This window comes from Pelophylax lessonae (assembly GCF_965119305.1).
Source record: "Pelophylax lessonae genome assembly, chromosome: 5".
Taxonomy (NCBI): Eukaryota; Metazoa; Chordata; class Amphibia; order Anura; family Ranidae; genus Pelophylax; species Pelophylax lessonae.
Window position 1 is genome coordinate 120676289 of NC_138772.1, and position 17989 is coordinate 120694277.

Consider the following 17989-nt stretch of genomic DNA (forward strand, 5'->3'; position numbering starts at 1 on the left):
CAGTAAAAAATAAAATGAGGGGGTGTTAACCGTTTCCTACTCAATCCAAAAAAAAAGTTATGGCTATCAATACAGAACCCTAGGAATACCTTTGTATACAAAGTTGCCCGTAGCCTTGGTAAGACTGCCCCAATTTGTTGGCTATTTCATTCCCATAAACAAAAAAACAAGCCTTGAAAACCTTCTCAATATCCTACCTCTTCCAGAAGTGATGATGTCTGGATGAAAGATATACCAGATAACTCCCCATGTACGAGGGCCTCTGCATAGTTCTCTGTTCCAATAGTTGTTGGCATCTTCTTCATGATGTAACATGTCTTTCCCCTTGGATTTACAATAAGCTGTAATATTGAGAAAAGAAGTTGAAATAGAGTTGGTAGTATAGTCACAATATCTCTGCAGGATGTGAGAGAAGTCATTAAATGGCTTTCCATTTCTAACGCCAGTCCTAGGAATAAAGGTTTTCCTTGATCCTTTATCTTGTCTGTAAGCTTGTAAAACATTGGAAAAAGTTGTTCCTGTGTGGTCCCTCCCTCACAATTACCAAAATGCTTTACAAATCTCTTTTTTTGCGTTTTTATTGTTTTAAAGATATACTTCAACTATTGGCTTGGCAGTAGTGGATCTCCTAGGCAATGTCTGTTCCCCTTCTCCTCTATCATTTCCAACTTGTCTACCAGCACTCCAGTCTCCCTTTCAGTTAATTTTTCTACCAGCTGGCTAGAACTACAAAAGGTCAAAACTGCAATTTGTGTAACTACCCGTATATAACACCTACACGATTAATATAAAACACAAAATGATGAACTAGAGTATTTAAGCAAATGCACTGAAAGATAACCTGTTTGTGCACAATTCCTATAGATGTGCATACCTGGGAACTTTTAGAAATTGGAATTCCTAAGATTATGGGTGGAGTAGGGGGTGGAGTAGGGGGCAGAGCTAAATTTTAGGTGTGGACAAATTGCGAGGGGCTCAAAACGATATTTCTGGAGTCTACAGTACAATACAAATGAATCACAGTCCCATGCAGCCCACATAAATATATGAACTGCTCAAAAAAAATGAAAGGAACACTTTCTAATCCGAGTGTAGCATCAAGTCAGTTAAACTCCTGGGATATTGATCTGGTCAGTTAAGTAGTAGAGGGGGATGTTAATCAGTTTAAGCTGCTTTGGTGTTAAATTAACAACAGGTGCACTAGATGGGAACAATGAGACAACCTCTAAAACAAGAATAGTTTTACAGGTGGAGACCTCTGACATTTTTTTCCCTACTCATCTATTCTGACTGTTTTGCATTTGACTAGGATCAATGTAACTACTGGTAGCATGAGGCGATACCTGAACCCTATAGAGGTGGCACAGGCAGTCCAACTTCTCCAGGATGGCACATCAATATGTGCCATTGCCTGAAGGTTTGTGGTGTCTCCCAGCACAGTCTCAAGAGCATGGAGGAGATTTCAGGAGACTGGAAGTTACTCTAGCAGAGCTGGACAGGGCCATAAAAGGTCCTTAACCCTTTAGCAGGACCGGAATCTGCTCCTTTGTGCAAGGAGAAACAGAAGGAGCACTGTCAGAGCCCTACAAAATTACCTCCAGTAGGCCACTGGTGTGAGGGTCTCTGACCAAACAATCAGAAACACACTTCATAAGGGTGGCCTGAGGGCCTAACATTCTTTAGCGGGCCCTGCGCTCACTGCCTGGCACTGTGGAGCTCGATTGGAATTTGCCATTGAACTCCCGAATTGGCAAGCCCGCCACTGGCACCCTGTGCTTTTCAGAGATGGAAGCAGGTTCCCCCTGAGCACATGTGACAGATGTGAAAGGGTCTGGAGAAGCCATCAAGAATGTCATACTGCCTGTAATATCAATCAGCATGACTGGTTTGGTGATGGGCCAGTGATGGTCTTGGGAGGCATATCCATGGAGGGACTCACAGACCTCTACAGGCTAGACAATGGCACCCAGACTGCCATTAGGTATTATGATGAACTCCTTGGACCCATTGTCAGACCCTACGCAAGAGTATGCAGCCAGTTCCTGAAGCATGAAGGAATTGATACCAATAAAATGGCCCCATGATCGCCTGACCTAAATCCAATAGAACAACTTTTCATGGGATATTATGTTTCAGTTCACCCGAAACCGCCAGGTTCCCCCTTAGTCAGTTCAGGAGCTCAGTGATGCCTTGGTCCAGATATGGGAGGAAATGGCCCAGGGCACCAACCGTTGTCTCATTTGAAGCATGCCCCGATGTATGAGGGGGCATACTAACTACTAGGTACCACTTTGAGTTGCTGCAATTAAATTTCAGCAAAATGGACTAGCCTGCTGCATCATTTTTTCACTTTCATTTTCGGGGTGTCTTTGAATTTAGGCTTTGTATGTTGATAATTTTAATTTCCATCAAACGATGTGGCATCCTTTCATTCCTCACATACTACCCAGTCTATATAGTATAGATATCCAGCATAAAATTTTCCCCCATTGAGATCTGATGTGTTTTCAAAGTACTTTATTTTTTTTGAGCAGTGTATATATCCTGCTTGAACGGTGTGCCCCTCCATTCCATTTGTTCTTAACCCCTTGACCTTCGGAAGATCCCCCCCCCCCCTTCATGACCAGGCCATTTTTTGATACACAGCACTGCGTTGCTTTAACAGACAATTGCGCGGTCATGCAAGGCTGTACCCAAATAAAATGTATGTTTTTTTTTTCCACAAATAGAGCTTTCTTTTGGTGCCATTTGATCACCTCTGCACTTTTTATTTTTTGCACTATAAAACGAAAAAAATAATTTTTTGAGAAAAAACAAACAATATATTTTACTTTCTGCTATAAAACACATCCAATAAAAAAATAAATAAAAAAATCTAATTTCTTCAACAGTTTAGGCCAATATGTATTCTGCTACATATTTTTGGTTAAAAAAAAAAATCCCAATAAGCGTATACTAATTGGTTTGTGCAAAAGGTATAGTGTCTACAAACTATGGGATATTTTTATTTCTTTTTATTTCTTTATTTTTTTAATAGTAAGGGTAGCGATTAGCGACTTATAGCAGGACTGCGATATTGCGGGGGATAGTCTGACACTAACTGACACTTTTCTTGCCGTTTTTTAGGAACCAGTGACACTAATACAGTGATCAGTGCTAACAATATACACCGTCACTATACCCTTTGTAGGGACACAAACTCCATCCCTCCCCCTACCTTGTTTACATAGGCAGATCACAGTTCAGTTTCTCTGCCCTATGATCGGCGGGTGCTGAAGGGCATCGAGTACCCTGCAGCCGCTGATCAGCTTCCGCCGTGTGTAATCTGAAGTGTCGGTTCACACACACATATATATATATATATATATATATACACACACACATAAGCTGGTGCACAGGTGCTGCCCTGTAGCAGTGAAACTGCAATAGGGCAGACCTAAAATGTTTAAGAACAAATTGCTGCCTTGTCCAAATTGTTCGGTTGTCCAGCTTGTGCTCCTCCTGTGCTGTGTTGCTTGTAATGGGGGTTTGCACCCCCAGAAACTGCCTGCCCTGGCCTGTGCCCACTAGGCCCAATGCCAGGCACCATAAGCTCCTTAAGCATTTAGCAGCCAGCCCAGCCATCAATGCTTTTTTGAAACTGAGGAATCAATTCACTAAGTGATAAATACCAATTTTGCCTTAAAATTACTCATGCGGTATTTATCTCAAAAGTAGTCAATTCACAAAAAAAAAAAAAAAATTTATATATATATATATATATATATATATATATATATATATATTATTTAACAAGTACTGTACATTAAATATTTATGTTTTGTGATATTTAGTACCTTAATCTAGTGTTATTTTTAAATTGGTGTATTGGATTTTTTTTCCACAAGCCATCTTCCAGAGAAAGATTGTTCTATGCGGGGACCGGCAACGTCCGCTCTGTGAACATCTCCCCATCATCTATCTGTTTCCAGCTAGAGGCTACACAGCTGCAGCTACCACACCGTCCACTACATGGCTTCCCCACAGGATTTTGACCTTTGATGCTCGTTTTACATCGATCTAACAAATAAAGTGTTTGTGTTTAAATATACTACACCATGAGGAGTTTTTCTTCTTTCATATGTTATCTGGGCTAACACCATTCCCATGAGAGGATCATTTTTGAGCATGCAGAGGCATTTCTTGTAGGAGGAGATTTTACATCCATCCATCCACTGTGGGGTGCGAGAAGTCCCTTTCAAAGGCGTACTGAGATCCCTGTAATGGGGATCATATGATTCTGGTAAGAGGCCACACTTGTTGGTGTTTGGTGGAGGTCATATCTTCAAACTCATCACCTGGTTCTTGGACTTCTTATAGGACTCCTTTCCTCATGGACTTTCCATATATTGATTTATAGGTTTGTTTTTGTTTTTTTATCTATTGTGCTTATCACTAACATTGACTGTTATTGTGATTACTATATCAAGCGCTGCATTGTTTTCATGTTCTATGCATGAAGACACAGAGAACAATTGTAAAACTATGAAAACATTCTTGGTGTGCCTTCTGATATCCTTCCAGTGAAATGTTAAAATTGATTTACATTCCTGAGTTGAAGGCCTCCAATTGTCCGTTAAAGTCACGCAGTGCCGAATCGCAAAATACCCCCTGGTCAGGAAGGGGGTAAAATCTTCCGGGGCTTAAGTGGTTAATATAAAGATGTACATCTGTGAATTCATGAAACCATCAATGAAATGCAGCTCCCCGACACCAGCAGCACTCATGTAGCCCCACAGAAGGACACTGCCACCACCATGGTTCACTGTAGGCACCATGCATTTTTCTTTGTACTCCTCCTCTTTGCGATGCCATACAGTTTTTAGCATCATCAGTTCCAAAAACATTTATCTTGATCTCATCACTCCAGAGTACAGAGTCCCAGTAGTCTTCTTTTTCAGCATGGGCCCTGGCAAATTCTAGGCAGGCTTTTTTGTGCAGGGCTTCAGGAAAGGCTTTCTTTGTGGACAACACCCATGCATGCCAATCTTCTGCAGTGTACGCCGTATTGTGTCACAGGAAACAATAACCCAGTTTGGCTTTGTACTCCTTTAGCTAACTGCAATGAACTTGCCTGACGATTTTCCTCAACCCTTCTCATCAGAAGACGAGCCTGATGTGGTGTTAACTTCCGTGGATGGCCTGGACATCCCTGAGATGGTTGCAGTTCCATCTTTGTTAATATTTTGTATCACTTTTGCTACAGCATTCTGACTGATTGATAAGTGAAGCTTTGCTGATCTTCTTGTAGCCTTCACCTTTCTTGTGTTAAGAAATTATTTTCTTTCTCAGGCCTTGTGACATTTTTCTTCCATATGGTGCCATTGCTGACAGCATGAAATGGGAAGGGCTTTGCTTTGTTAAATAACGCCCTTTATAATCAACTGTCTGCTGGACACCTGTTTAATGAATAATTAGGCTCACCTGTAGTTAAATTCTTGTTCATTAGGATTTTGTTGTCTAAAATTTAGCTTTGAACCCAAGGCCCCTTTCACACAGGCTTTCCGATCAGGTCCGCCTGTCAGTTTTTCAGGTGGACCTGATCGGATGCTCCATGCACCCCTATGGAGCAGCGGATGTGACATGTCCGCTGACACCCGCAGCTATCCGATCCAATCCTGTCCGTGAAATCCAGATGGATGGAAGCCCTTTTTTACATCTGTCTGGAGGATCGGATGAAAACGGACAGGCGGTCTGTTTTCATCTGATCTCCCATAGAGGAGGGCGGGGATCTGACAGGTCTGTCTCTGCAAAGTAAGCGGAGACGGAACTGTCATCTGCCTGCTCAGCGAGGATCAGTGGATCGATCCCCGTTGAGCAAAACGGAGTCTGCCAGTTGGAAAACCTGTGTGAAAGGACCCTTAAACTTTCATTGCGGTGTATTTTATTATTTTGTGTGTGCAAAGTAACAAATCTTGGTTGCAATTATTGGCCGCATTTGTGGGAGTATTTTGTAGCAGAGCATCCCATAGAAAATGTTGACTCTGATAGGAAAGTAAAGGTTTTCTGACAAATCTGTTGGGGTGTATTCATGTATCCTGAGCACTGTACTTGCAAGAGCTCTATTTTTCAGGGCCAAAAGGTACATTTTTCAGAGTACTGCTTGGTCCCTATTAAATTACACAGGCGCTGAGACCCTGGATCCATGAATGGGCTGTTTTTAAGTAGTTTGAGCCACCAAGTGCTACATCCAGCTAGCCCTTTCAATTTAAACACTGCCTGTGACATATTCTTTGAATGAAGGACAGAATCCTGGGACTGATCAGACTTTCCCCCATTCACAGATTATGTTACAAACAGTGTAATCAATGAAAGAACATTTCACAATTGAGAAGGAAGAAGGATGTGTGTCTCTGTTGGGCCGTCTGTACTGCTGTTCTGCCTAAAGAACAGAAGCTGTTAACCTTTGCAGTGCTATAAATTCAGAGATAGGCAGAGGACAAGGCATTGCTGCAGTGAAGATTTCCCAAGGACCCAGCTGCTTGTACAACATGGGACATACTTCAGTACAGGTAAGTAATTTGACTATAGCTGTAGAGATTTTTTTAAATTTTTAGCTAAACTTTGGTTTTAAGTTGAACTTTCCTAACCCTTCAAATCAAGTAAAGGGAAATCCAGGATAAGGAAGAATGTTACCTGAATAAACAACTTATTTTGTGAATGTGAGAACCCTCATGGCATAAGATCCAGCAGAGGTCAGGTCAGAGGACTGACCAACAGAAGACCCCCTTGATGACTCAGGTACTGTTTCGGAGAACCACACTCAAGGAACAGGCAGGAGGATACATTAATTAGGGGACCAGTGCTTTAAGTGGGCCGGTATGCACTGGTACTCAGTACCGCCACTTCCAAATATAGCTCTTGAGCATACCGCCACCTCTCCGTGCGCCTTAGCGTACCAGTACGCTCATTTTGGACATCTGCGCCCTCAATTGCCCCCCCACAAGAATATTTCCCACTCCAGAGCCAGACCAGTCACCACCAGTGAGAGTCCCCCTGCTCCGGAAGTCCCAGCCCAGGCCAGGGGGGGGGGGGGGGAACGACAACATTTTTAGGCTATAATAGAGTACCGACACCTCTTTTGGGCCACTTAAAGCACTGTAGGGGACCACCTCCTTCCTAGTGTCCAGGAAATAGCATCCACGACATCTTGGTTGAAGATATCAGCTTGGTGCCTTGCCTAGATTTCAGACTGCCTAATTCAAAGTAGGAGGGTGAAAGGCACTTAGAGATTACACAAGAAGGGGGGGGGGAACCATGCTAAATGGGAATTGCACAGAAATCCCACAAATTCTGGGTGAGGTAAATGTGGGAGAATTTGATACTTTCTTAACGAGCACAGCTCAGCTCAGCTAACAGCACAACTTGAAGGTGACCCATGAATACTAACGCTAGATAGCAAATTGTATCCAGACATCTATCCCAAGAATCCAACTGCGTTCCAGAGGGGTCTTTTATACGTTCCACAATGAGGATGCTATTAACAGGGTCCAGAACTGTTGGGAGGACACAGCAGTCACATCTTCGCTAGGAAAGTGACCCATAAGGACTGATTCCTGGAGACCAAGTAGGTCAGTAGGTCTCTCAGTAAGGGAATAGGGCTAATGAGAGTCACGCACCACAAGGGGAGCAACCGCCTAGGAGGGAAAATAACTTCCTTGTGGAGAGGAAAGAAAGCTTGAGTAGGATACCAATCTCTAATGATAGGCTCCTACTAGAAGTAGAGGTCCCAGGGTGCTAGGAACCCAAACAAGCCTGGGAAGGTGCACAGTGGGTTGCAGTAATATCAGAAGGGTGAGGAAGGGCAGCTGAAGGAGGTGCCTGACTGAAGGGTCTGGAGTGGAGAATACAGGGGGAAACCTGAGCATCCAAACCATGGGGATGTAAACTACCAAGATACCTAGCAGGATGAACTAACATACCCCCAGTTACAGAAGGGGGGGGACATCTTCATGCAGAAGGCTGGGCAGAGAGGATAGATAACTTACTAATGACAGTGTCAAGGGCAGGTAAGAAACAACTTCCCTCAAAGGGCAAGTAAATAAAATGTTCCTAGAGCAAAAATTTCCCAAACATATGAACAGACATCACCCCCCTTCCTCAAGACACAAGCTTAGATGCTTGTAAAAGGCCATCAAAGCTGGGGCACAGAGCTCCAGACATTTGTTCCAAATGCTCTAGGACACATGGTTTGTCACTCCAGGTAAATCAAACTGAGACCTACGTAAGGAGTCTATTTATCCTGTGCATTGTGTGAAAAGGCTGTTTGATCTTGTCTTCTCTGATCCTCACCTCCTTCAATTTGTCCCCAGTCCATCTCCTGATAGAATAGAGCCTTGGGGGCGCACTGCAAATGCTTTTTTTTCTTCTTGGGAGGGTGAATGTGATCGGCACAGGGCCAATCAGTACTGTCCAGACAGAGGGTGCAGTCATGGTGGAACAGAAAGGGGCCATCCCCAAACTGAAATTGTCAAAGAGTTCACTTCACTGGAAGTAAAGGGCCAAACCCAACCCCTGAAAAGCAACCCCACATCATAATCCCCCCTCCTGACCTTAAACCAATAGAACACCTTTGGGATGAATTGGAATGGAGACTCCAAGCCAGGCCTTCTCATACACATCACTGCTTGACCTCACAAATGCACTTCTGGAAGAATGGTCAAACATTCTCATAGACACGTTCCTAAACCTTATGAAAAGCCTTCCCAGAAGATTTGAAGCTGTTATAGCTGCAAAAGGTGGACCCACTCAATATAAAACCCTATGGACTGGGATGCCATTAAAGTTAATGTATGTGTAAAGTCAGGCATCCCAATATAGTGTATATTTACCTTTAGTTTCCATACTGCAGGGGAGGATACATTTCTTCATAAGAGAGTAGTCCAAATCCTGCAAGATGATGCTCCAACACAATGAAGGATTGTTGAGATCTGGAATTCTCAGAATTCCCCAAGATCTCAGCAAAAGCACTTAGCTCCATGAGCAATCACTGCCCACACAGCCAGTGAATCGATCTGGGATTTGAAAGCCATGCTCTGCTTCCCCTACTTACCGTAGGGCTTCACGTGACCCCTTTGACCATCTGGAATCATTCTAGTCTGTCTGTAAAGAAGATCGTAGCTTTCAAATCCCCAGACCGTTCCACTGGCTGCGTGAACTATTCACCCAGGGAGGTAAGTTCAGCTGGGATCTTGGGGTGTGCGGAGGGTGTAAGGTGTCAGTTTACCTTTTCGTTTTTTGTGAAAAGGTGAACTTACACTTTAATAGCTTTTTTCCTTACAGTTTTTTTGCTACATTTTTCACAGCAATGTACAGGGAAACTGTTGCTTTTGCCAGAAAAAAAAAAGTATGTTCACCAAAAGTCCAACTCCAGCCAATATTTAACTTTTTGCTTACATTTTTGCTTTTGGATAGAGCAGCTAAGTTAGGAATTTTGTTGAATTGTGGTCTGTGCTTGTAAGATTTCCCGTCACTTTCTTTCTCTGTGTTACTGGGAAAAGTAGTGAGGGAAATTATCTCCAACGGCAATAAAAATACCTTTCTAGAAGTAGAGCGGAGAAGTGTTAGTGCTTCTATTAGGAAGAATTGTGCTTCTGTTAAGATTTTATTGGCTTGGCCCAGCATATACGTTCATGCTTTGGAGTGGGAATCTGCTGACAAACAATTCTGGCTCTGACTTATCAGGAGGTCAAACGTATCAACCATTTCAACAAGACCAACTGTAGTTCTTATTCATTACTTAAAGTAAGTCGAAAAAAGTACAGTACCTCTTGTGTCACCGTCAACCCTCCTTTAGGTGCTGCAGAAAACATCAAAAAGATTTGATCGCCTTGATCAAAAAAGTCCCTCAGTACTTTTTCATTTTGTTCATCCTCCACAAACTTTATCCAGCGGTCCTCCTTGAGCTTCATCATCCGTTGGAGCCATCCTCCGATATACTGCACTCTCTCATCCTCCCAGAAAGGTGGCACAGGGGGTTCCTCTTCAATGATATCCATGCTTTACTCAGTAATACTTTATGGTTACCTGTGAAGAGAAAACAGGTACGGCAGATAAAGCCTCATGCACACATACTTTTTTATTGCCAGTAGATTACTGTGGCTGGACTCGCAGATGGTTGTGGACAGTTGTGTTCAGCCTGTACAATGGTTGACACTACAGCAGGGATAGATGAATACCCCTGGATGCTGTTCTCAAATCTTTAACTGCAGGTAATCACTCCATGTGCGATTACATCTGAAAACCAGCAGATAGCCTTGGCTGCTATCAGCCTGTCATTGCTTTGTACAGTTTGGGCAAATGTAACTGTACATAGCCACACGTCAATCCGATTGCAGGATTCTTGATGCAGCAGACAATAAAATAGTGTGTGCACGAGGCCTTCGACTTAGGACTCGACCAAGCAGCAGCATTGGGTTGAGTTACGGAATGCAATCTCAGCGCAAGAACAAAGCAGTAAGCCTGATTTTTATGGTTTCAGCTCATACCAATGCACTGCATTTGTGTGCACTGAAAAAAAATAAAGGACGAATTGCATTTTTTGCACAGTGCACAGTAAAAGTATAGAAGGGTAAAAAAAAAAAAAACGACTGCAACCAGTGTTAAAAAGCCTTGTGCAACACAATTTAAAAAGGAATGCCAATGCTAACTTATTTATTTGCTTTGGAGTGAAAAAGCCCTAAAACCTCCTTCACAGAGGGCGTACATAACTGGAAGCCTGTGGGTAGGTCTTCATATTACATTTGGTAAATCTAAGGTGATTGTACAAAGATTGCACAGTCAGATTGTAACATGCATGGTAACCCATAAAAATCTAGAACCCAACATCATGAATGTCTTGGTACTAAATTGCAAAGTAAACTAGCAATATTATTATACTCCTTCTTACAGTCAATGGAGGAGTATTATTAATCATTTTTTTTTCAAACTAAATACAATTGAAAAAATAAAAACTACTGACACTGTCCACTGCCCTACTGACACCAATCTCTGCCCTAATGACACCGTCAGTATATATACACACATGCACACACACGTGCTTGAGCTTTGAAGTGCACACCCTAAGGCCCCTTTCACACAGGCGGACCGTTCAGATCCGCCTGTCCGTTTTTTTGGCGGATCTGAACGGTCCCCCCATGCATCTCTATGGGGGATCGGATGTCAGCGGAGACATGTCCACTGACACCCGATCCGATCCGTCAAATCTGGACAGATGGAAACCCTATTTTCCATCCGTCCAGCGGATCGGATCGGATGAGAACAGACCGACGGTCCGTTCCCATCCGATTCTCTCATAGAAATCTATGGGGCTGTGACAGCTGTGTCTCGGCACACAGTGCGGAGAACAGCTGTCATTCTCCTGCTCAGCAGGGGATCGGCGGATCGATCCCCCGCTGACTAAAGCGGAGTCCGTTTGACGGACTTACTGTGTGAAAGGAGCCTTGGCCCCTTTCACACATGCTGTCCGTTTGTCCGTTTTTCATCCATCCGTTGACGGATGAAAAAACGGACATCAATGTATCTCTATGTAAAAACGGATGACAACGGATGATCATCAGTTAACATCCGTTTTCATCCACTGCCGTCAATGTCCGTTTTTTTGAACGGATGAATTCCCTATTTTTCATCCGTCAAAAAAACGGATCGGATGAAAAACGGATGACAACGGATGAAAACGGATGACAATGGATGAAAAACGTATGACAACTGACGAAAAACGGATAACAACTGACGAAAAACGGATAACAACTGATGAAAAACAGATGAAAAACTGATATAAAAAGGATGAAAAATGGATGAAAAACAGATGGAAAACTGATACATTTTGACGTGACTAAGGCCCCCTTCACACATACGGTCCGTTCAGTTCATCAGTTCAGTCACGTCAAAATGTATCAGTTTTCCATCCGTTTTTCATCCATTTTTCGTCAGTTGTCATCCGTTTTTCATCAGTTGTTATCCGTTTTTCGTCCGATCCGTTTTTTTGACGGATGAAAAATAGGGCATTCATCCGTTCAAAGAAACGGACATTGACGGAAGCGGATGAAAACGGATGTTAACTGATGATCATCCATTGTCATCTGTTTTTACATAGAGATACATTGATGTCCGTTATTCATCCGTCAACGGATGGATGAAAAACGGACAAACAGACAGCATGTGTGAAAGGGGCCTAAGGGCCCTTTCACACGGTCTTTCTGATCAGGTCTGCCTGTCAATTTTTCAGGTGGACCTGATCGGACGCTCCATGCACCCCTATGAAGCGGCAGTGACATGTCCGCTGACACCCGCTGCTATCCAATCCGGTCTGTGAATTCCAGACAGATGGAAACCCTATTTTCCAATCCATCTGGAGGATGGATTTACCCCCCATAAATGCTTTTTTTTATCTCTTCTCTTAAAGCGGAACTATACTTACCCTCAGTCCAGAGAAGTGGAATCTTGGAGCTCCACAAAGATGTCAGAGGCTGGCTTCTGGGTCTTTATAGCTGTCAGCTTTCATTCAGTCAGCTTCGACATTGCTGAATTTGTACAATGAGCTGCACATGCACTGCTCACTGCGGGGCGGACAGGCAGGTATAAGTAACTTTAATGAATAAGAGACAAAGCATGTCTCTTCTACGTTAAAAATCCCGCCTGTTTGCCCATTTTAATTTTTTTCCTTAAACTGGACATTCATTATACAACTTTCTTCAGATTTACCTTTAACTATGTAGTGCAAGGACCCTGTCTGATTAAATACAAATTTAAAGTGTTTCAGTTTGACCTCATATTAGATAGTTTTGGTAAATCTAAAGGAAAATTGCACAAGAAAGTTGTATAATGTATGGCCAACCTTAGGGTCCTTTCACATGAGAGGTCCGCTTTGCTCAGCAGGGGATCACTCCGCTGATCCCCACTGAGCAGGTGGATGACAAGTCTGTCTCCGCTCACTGTGCAGACCGGAGACAGAGTCCTGCTCCCCCCTATGGGGAAATCGGGTGAAAACGGACTGCTTGTCCATTTTCACTCAATCTTATCCAGTCCGATTCTCCAGATGAATAGAAAATAGGGTCACCATCCATCTGCATTTGGTGGACAAGATCAGATCGGATAGCGACGGGTGTCAGCGGACATGTCACTTCATAGGGGGTGAATGGAGGGTCCAATCAAGTCTGCCGGAAAAACTGACAGGTGGACCTGAATGGACCACCCATGTGAAATGCCCCTAAAGTGTAACTTCACTTTCATGGTAAAAAAAAAAAAAAATAGCAAATAAAGAAAAAATAATATAGTGTATACAATTGTGACCCAAATTATATTGTATTTGAATGTTATTAAAAATGACCTTTCCTTTTCAATCTGCAGTTGCTGTAATTTTCTGAAAATGCAATGCAATATGGCTACCAGGAGTTGTTCTGTACACAGAATGTATACTGACCACACCCCAGAAACATCATTTCCTACATGTGTGATTGGCTCACTGATTTTCCCAGAAGTCTGCCTAAGATACAAGTCAGATTTCAGGCATCCCCTGCAATAAAAATATCATTTTTGGTGAGACACTCCCAATAGGAGCACGTCTAAAAGGGATGCAGGCCCAGCAGATTTCCTCATTAGTGCTCTGCAGCTGCACAGCTTTTTGATAATTATGAAACCACTCCTATTAGATTCATTTCCCCACAAGGGCACAGAGGAACACAGAGGGATTTCTTCAGAATAAGGCCCCTTTCACACATACGGACCGTTTGTCTGTTTTTCATCTATCTGTTAATGGATGAAAAACAGACATCAGTGCATTCCTATGGAAAAACCAATGTAAATGGATGATCATCCCTTTACATCTGTTTTCATTCGCTTCCGTCAACATCCATTTTTGTCAATGGATGAAAGCGTTATTTTTCATGCGTTAAAAAAAAGGATAGGGTGAAAAATAGATGTCAATGGATGAAAAACGGATGTGAAACTGATAAAAAACGACGACAAAAAAACGTGATTGAACTGATGAAATCAGTGTGAAAGGGGCCTACAGCTGGATACACACTATACAATTTTCTTTAGATTTTTTTCCTTTAGACTTACCAAAACCATATAATATGAGGTCAGACCTAAACACTTTCAATTTATATGCAATCAGGCAGGCCCTTGTACTACATAGTTGAAGGAAAATCTAAAGGAAATCGAACAACAAAAGTTGTATAGTGTGTATCCAGCCTAATGGGCCATACACACTATAAGATTTTCTGAAGACTTTTTCCTTAAAGCCCCGTACACACGTACCGATCGTCGGCCGTCTTTTGTCCGAGGGCTGTCGTGTCTGTTGAAAAGTGCAAAAGACTGCACACGAATTTTGTCGGCCAACAACAGCCGACTGCAGAAGTGATGTCATGTGATGGTTAACTTTCCGTGTGTTTTTCCTTTTCTGAGCATGCCCAGTCTTGCAAATCTGCTGTCTGTCGGCCGAAATCTGTACTGACTGGCGAACAATCGGCCGTTCTGGTGTTGGCCAACAAAAATTTTAATGCTTGCACGACAGATTCTGTTCGGCCGAAAGTGCGCTGTCGGAAGCATCATACTAACAAGCCTACAATCGGTCGTCGGCCGAATCTTTTCGGCCGACAATCTGCACGTGTGTACGGGCCTTTAGACTTACCAAAACCATATAATATGAGGTCAAACCTAAACACTTTCAATTTGTATGCAATCTGGCAGGCCCTTGCACTACATAGAAAAGGTAAATCTGAAGGAAAAAGTCTTCAGAAAATCTTATAGTGTGTATGGCCCTTTAGGGTCCTTTCACACGGGCTTTCCACCCAGCGGACTCTGTTTTGCTCAGCGGGGATCGATCCACTGAAAAAAAAAAAAACAATGGCATAAAAAAACACGATTGGACTGATGAAATCAGTGACAAAGGGGCCTAATGGGCCATACACACTATACATTTTCTTTAGATTTTTTCCTTAGATTTACCAAAACCATATAATATGAGGTCACACCTAAACACTTTCAATTTGTATGCAATCAGGCAGGCCCTTGCACTACATAGTTGAAGGTAAATCTAAAGTAAATCTAACAAAAAAAATTGTATAGTGTGTACCCAGCTTAAGGGTCCTTTCACAAGGGCTCTCCGTTTTGCTCAGTGGGGATCGATCCGCCGATCCCCGCTGAGCAGACCGATGACAGCTCCATCTCCACTTACTTTGCAGAGACAGATCTGTCAGATTCCCGCTCTCCTCTATGGGAGATCAGATGAAAATGGACCGCTTGTCCGTTTTTCATCCGATCCGATCCTCCAGACGGATGGAAAATAGAGTTTCCATTTCACATCCAGTCTGGACCACATCGAATTGGATAGCAGCAGGTGTCAGCGCATGTGTCACCGCTGACATCCGCTGCTCCATAGAAGTACATGAAACATCGATCAGGTCCTCCTGAAAAAACTGACAGGCACTTTATCGGAAAGCCTGTGTGAAAGGGGGCTAACAAAGGTAGGAATCTGCAACAAAGTTTGTTATAATCCTTGCAATGTACAGAGATCACCCAGAGGGGAATGTTTTTTTCTCAACAAAAGTGGATTTACGCTTAAAGTTCCACTTTCCTCTGACTTTGGAAAGCAGATCCAATGACTTGGTATTAATTGATTACAAACCCATTGATGACAAACAGTACAAACCCCCCAAAATACTAGCATCTGTCAGTCATATAAATCATTCAGCCCTATTCGATTCATTAACAACGGTAGACTCTATTAAAGTGTAAAACACAAATAAGTCACACACATATATATATATATCAATAGCAAAGGCTTTCACGCCTATAAAGTAACAATGCAGTGATTTGTATTAGGTGTTCTTCCTCCCTGCAGGCATTATACAATGAATAAGTCATGCATATTGTTTGTCATTGAAACCTCCATCCAGGAGCTGAATTCCCACCTGTCCTCCGCTATGTGCCTCCAAGGTGCAGCTATACCTCCTGCCTGGGGCTCCTCTTCCCTCTACTAGTCTGTGTACATGACTCCTGTTGCTTCCTCTGCTGGTTCCCTTATCTGTGATCCCTCCTCTGTTTACTGACAGCTCCCTATCTCACTCCCATGTAACGTCCCCAAATAGTGCGGCTTGGCTGTGGAGGCGTCCCATGTTATTGTGCTGCCAGGCGCACCGAACGGCGTCCCGTCTCCCTGGGAGACCGGAGCCTCTGACTCACCCAGCGGTAAACAGACCACGCCCCCCGCTATCTCTCCCCACTGCTGGCTGCTCTGGGATACATTCACTTTATAGTATCAGCCTGCGGCCATCAATCACGAGTGGATGGAACAGGAATGTTTATTCTCGTTCAGGAAGGTGTACAAGGCGTGCATCAGGAAACAATGGCTGGAGATTTACAGGCAACATGCCTTTCTAGGGCAAAGTTAGTGCCAGCAGAGAGATCCAGAAGTGGGCTTGTATTTTCTCATCGCTGCATGTAATTGGTAAAATACACTGCGATAGGATTTCCATTTCTGCAGACAAATTGGGATAACATCTACTTTATATTTGTTACCTGTTGTATAAACCCACCCTAAGGCCCCTATCACACAGGTAGACTGTTCAGATCCACCTGTCCGTTTTTTTGGCGGATCCCCCATGCATCTCTATGGGGGATCGGATGTCAGCGGAGACATGTCCACTGACATCCAATCTGATCCGACCTGTCAAATCTGGACGGATGGAAACCCTATTTTCCATCCATCCAGCGGATCGGACGGGATCGGATGAGAATGGACCGACGGTCCGTTCTCATCCGATTTCCCCCATAGAGATGCATGGGGAACTGACAGCTGTGTCTCCGCACACAGCGCCGAGACACAGCTGTCATCCTCCTGCTCAGCGGGGGATCAGCAGCTCGATCCCCCGCTGAGAAAAACGGAATCCGTCCGACGGACGGATAGTGTGAAAGGGGCCTAAGGCAGTACAGCCAGCCCTCCTGTACTGCAGTGCCCTGGAAATGTACACCTGGAAAAAGATTCCCCAGTGCTACAAAAAGTGGTTAATGTAATGATAAGTACGGCCCCTTTCACACGGGCTTTCCGATCCGATCTGCCTGTCAGTTTTTCAGGCAGACCTGATCAGATGCTCCATGCACCTCTATGGAGCAGCGGATGTGACATGTCCACTGACACCCACTGCTATCCGATCCGATCCTGTCCGTGAAATCCAGACAAATGGAAACCCTATTTTCCAATCCGTCTGGAGGATCGGATGAAAACGGACAGGCGGTCCGTTTTCATCCAATCTCCCATAGAGGAGAGTGGGGATCTGACAGCTCCATCTCAGCAAAGTAAGCAGAGATGGAGTTGTCATCCGCCTGCTCAGCGGGGATCGGCGGATCGATCCCCGCTGAGCAGAACCAAAAAATAAGTTTTGCCCTTTCTTATACTTTAATATTAAAGGAAAAGTAGGACCAAAGGCTCTTTTGACCCTACTTCTGGGAATCGCAGGAGTGCACATCGTTCTACACTCCTGTGACCCATAGTCAGCCGACAGAGGATTAAAGCCCGCTGTTGGCTGACGTCACTCAGCCGGTCCAGACTCTAGCAGTGGCGGCTGGTCATATGGGGCACAGGGGCCCCACCCCCCATCCATGAGTCCGACCCCCTAATCTACATGCGGGGCGCAGGACGCATGGAGTTCAATGGGGCTTTTTTTTTTAACCATGTAATTAGAGCCAGAGGCTCTCGCAGGCTAAAAAAAAGGGTGGGCTCGGGGAGCAGAGCAGTGCACCCCGAGCCCACCCAGTTGTGTGAGAATAGCGAATGAAAATTCGCTATTGTCACACGGATCCTCCTCCTGGCCAATCAGGAAGCGGGTTTTGAGACCCGTTTCCCGATTGCCCGAAAGGAGAAGCCATGGAGGAGGGAGGAGACGCAGAAGACGGGGAAGAAGCTGCTGCCGCATCCAGGAATCCGTCCATCCATCCTCGGGGGGGTCCT

At 43.9% G+C, this 17989-nt stretch overlaps 1 protein-coding gene across 1 annotated transcript in view; it reads right to left on the reverse strand.

The window, feature by feature from the left end:
• Positions 1 to 16053, reverse strand: part of DNAH11 (dynein axonemal heavy chain 11) — a 420238-nt gene extending 404185 nt beyond the window's left edge. The window contains exons 1-3 of the mRNA XM_082257534.1: positions 15954 to 16053; positions 9807 to 10043; positions 198 to 341 (exon numbers count right to left, since the gene is read on the reverse strand). Of these exons, the coding sequence (XP_082113660.1) occupies positions 198 to 341; positions 9807 to 10037 (375 nt within the window). The 5' untranslated portion in view covers positions 10038 to 10043; positions 15954 to 16053. The remainder of the gene's footprint in view (positions 1 to 197; positions 342 to 9806; positions 10044 to 15953) is intronic.
• Between the last annotated feature and the right edge of the window lie 1936 nt (positions 16054 to 17989).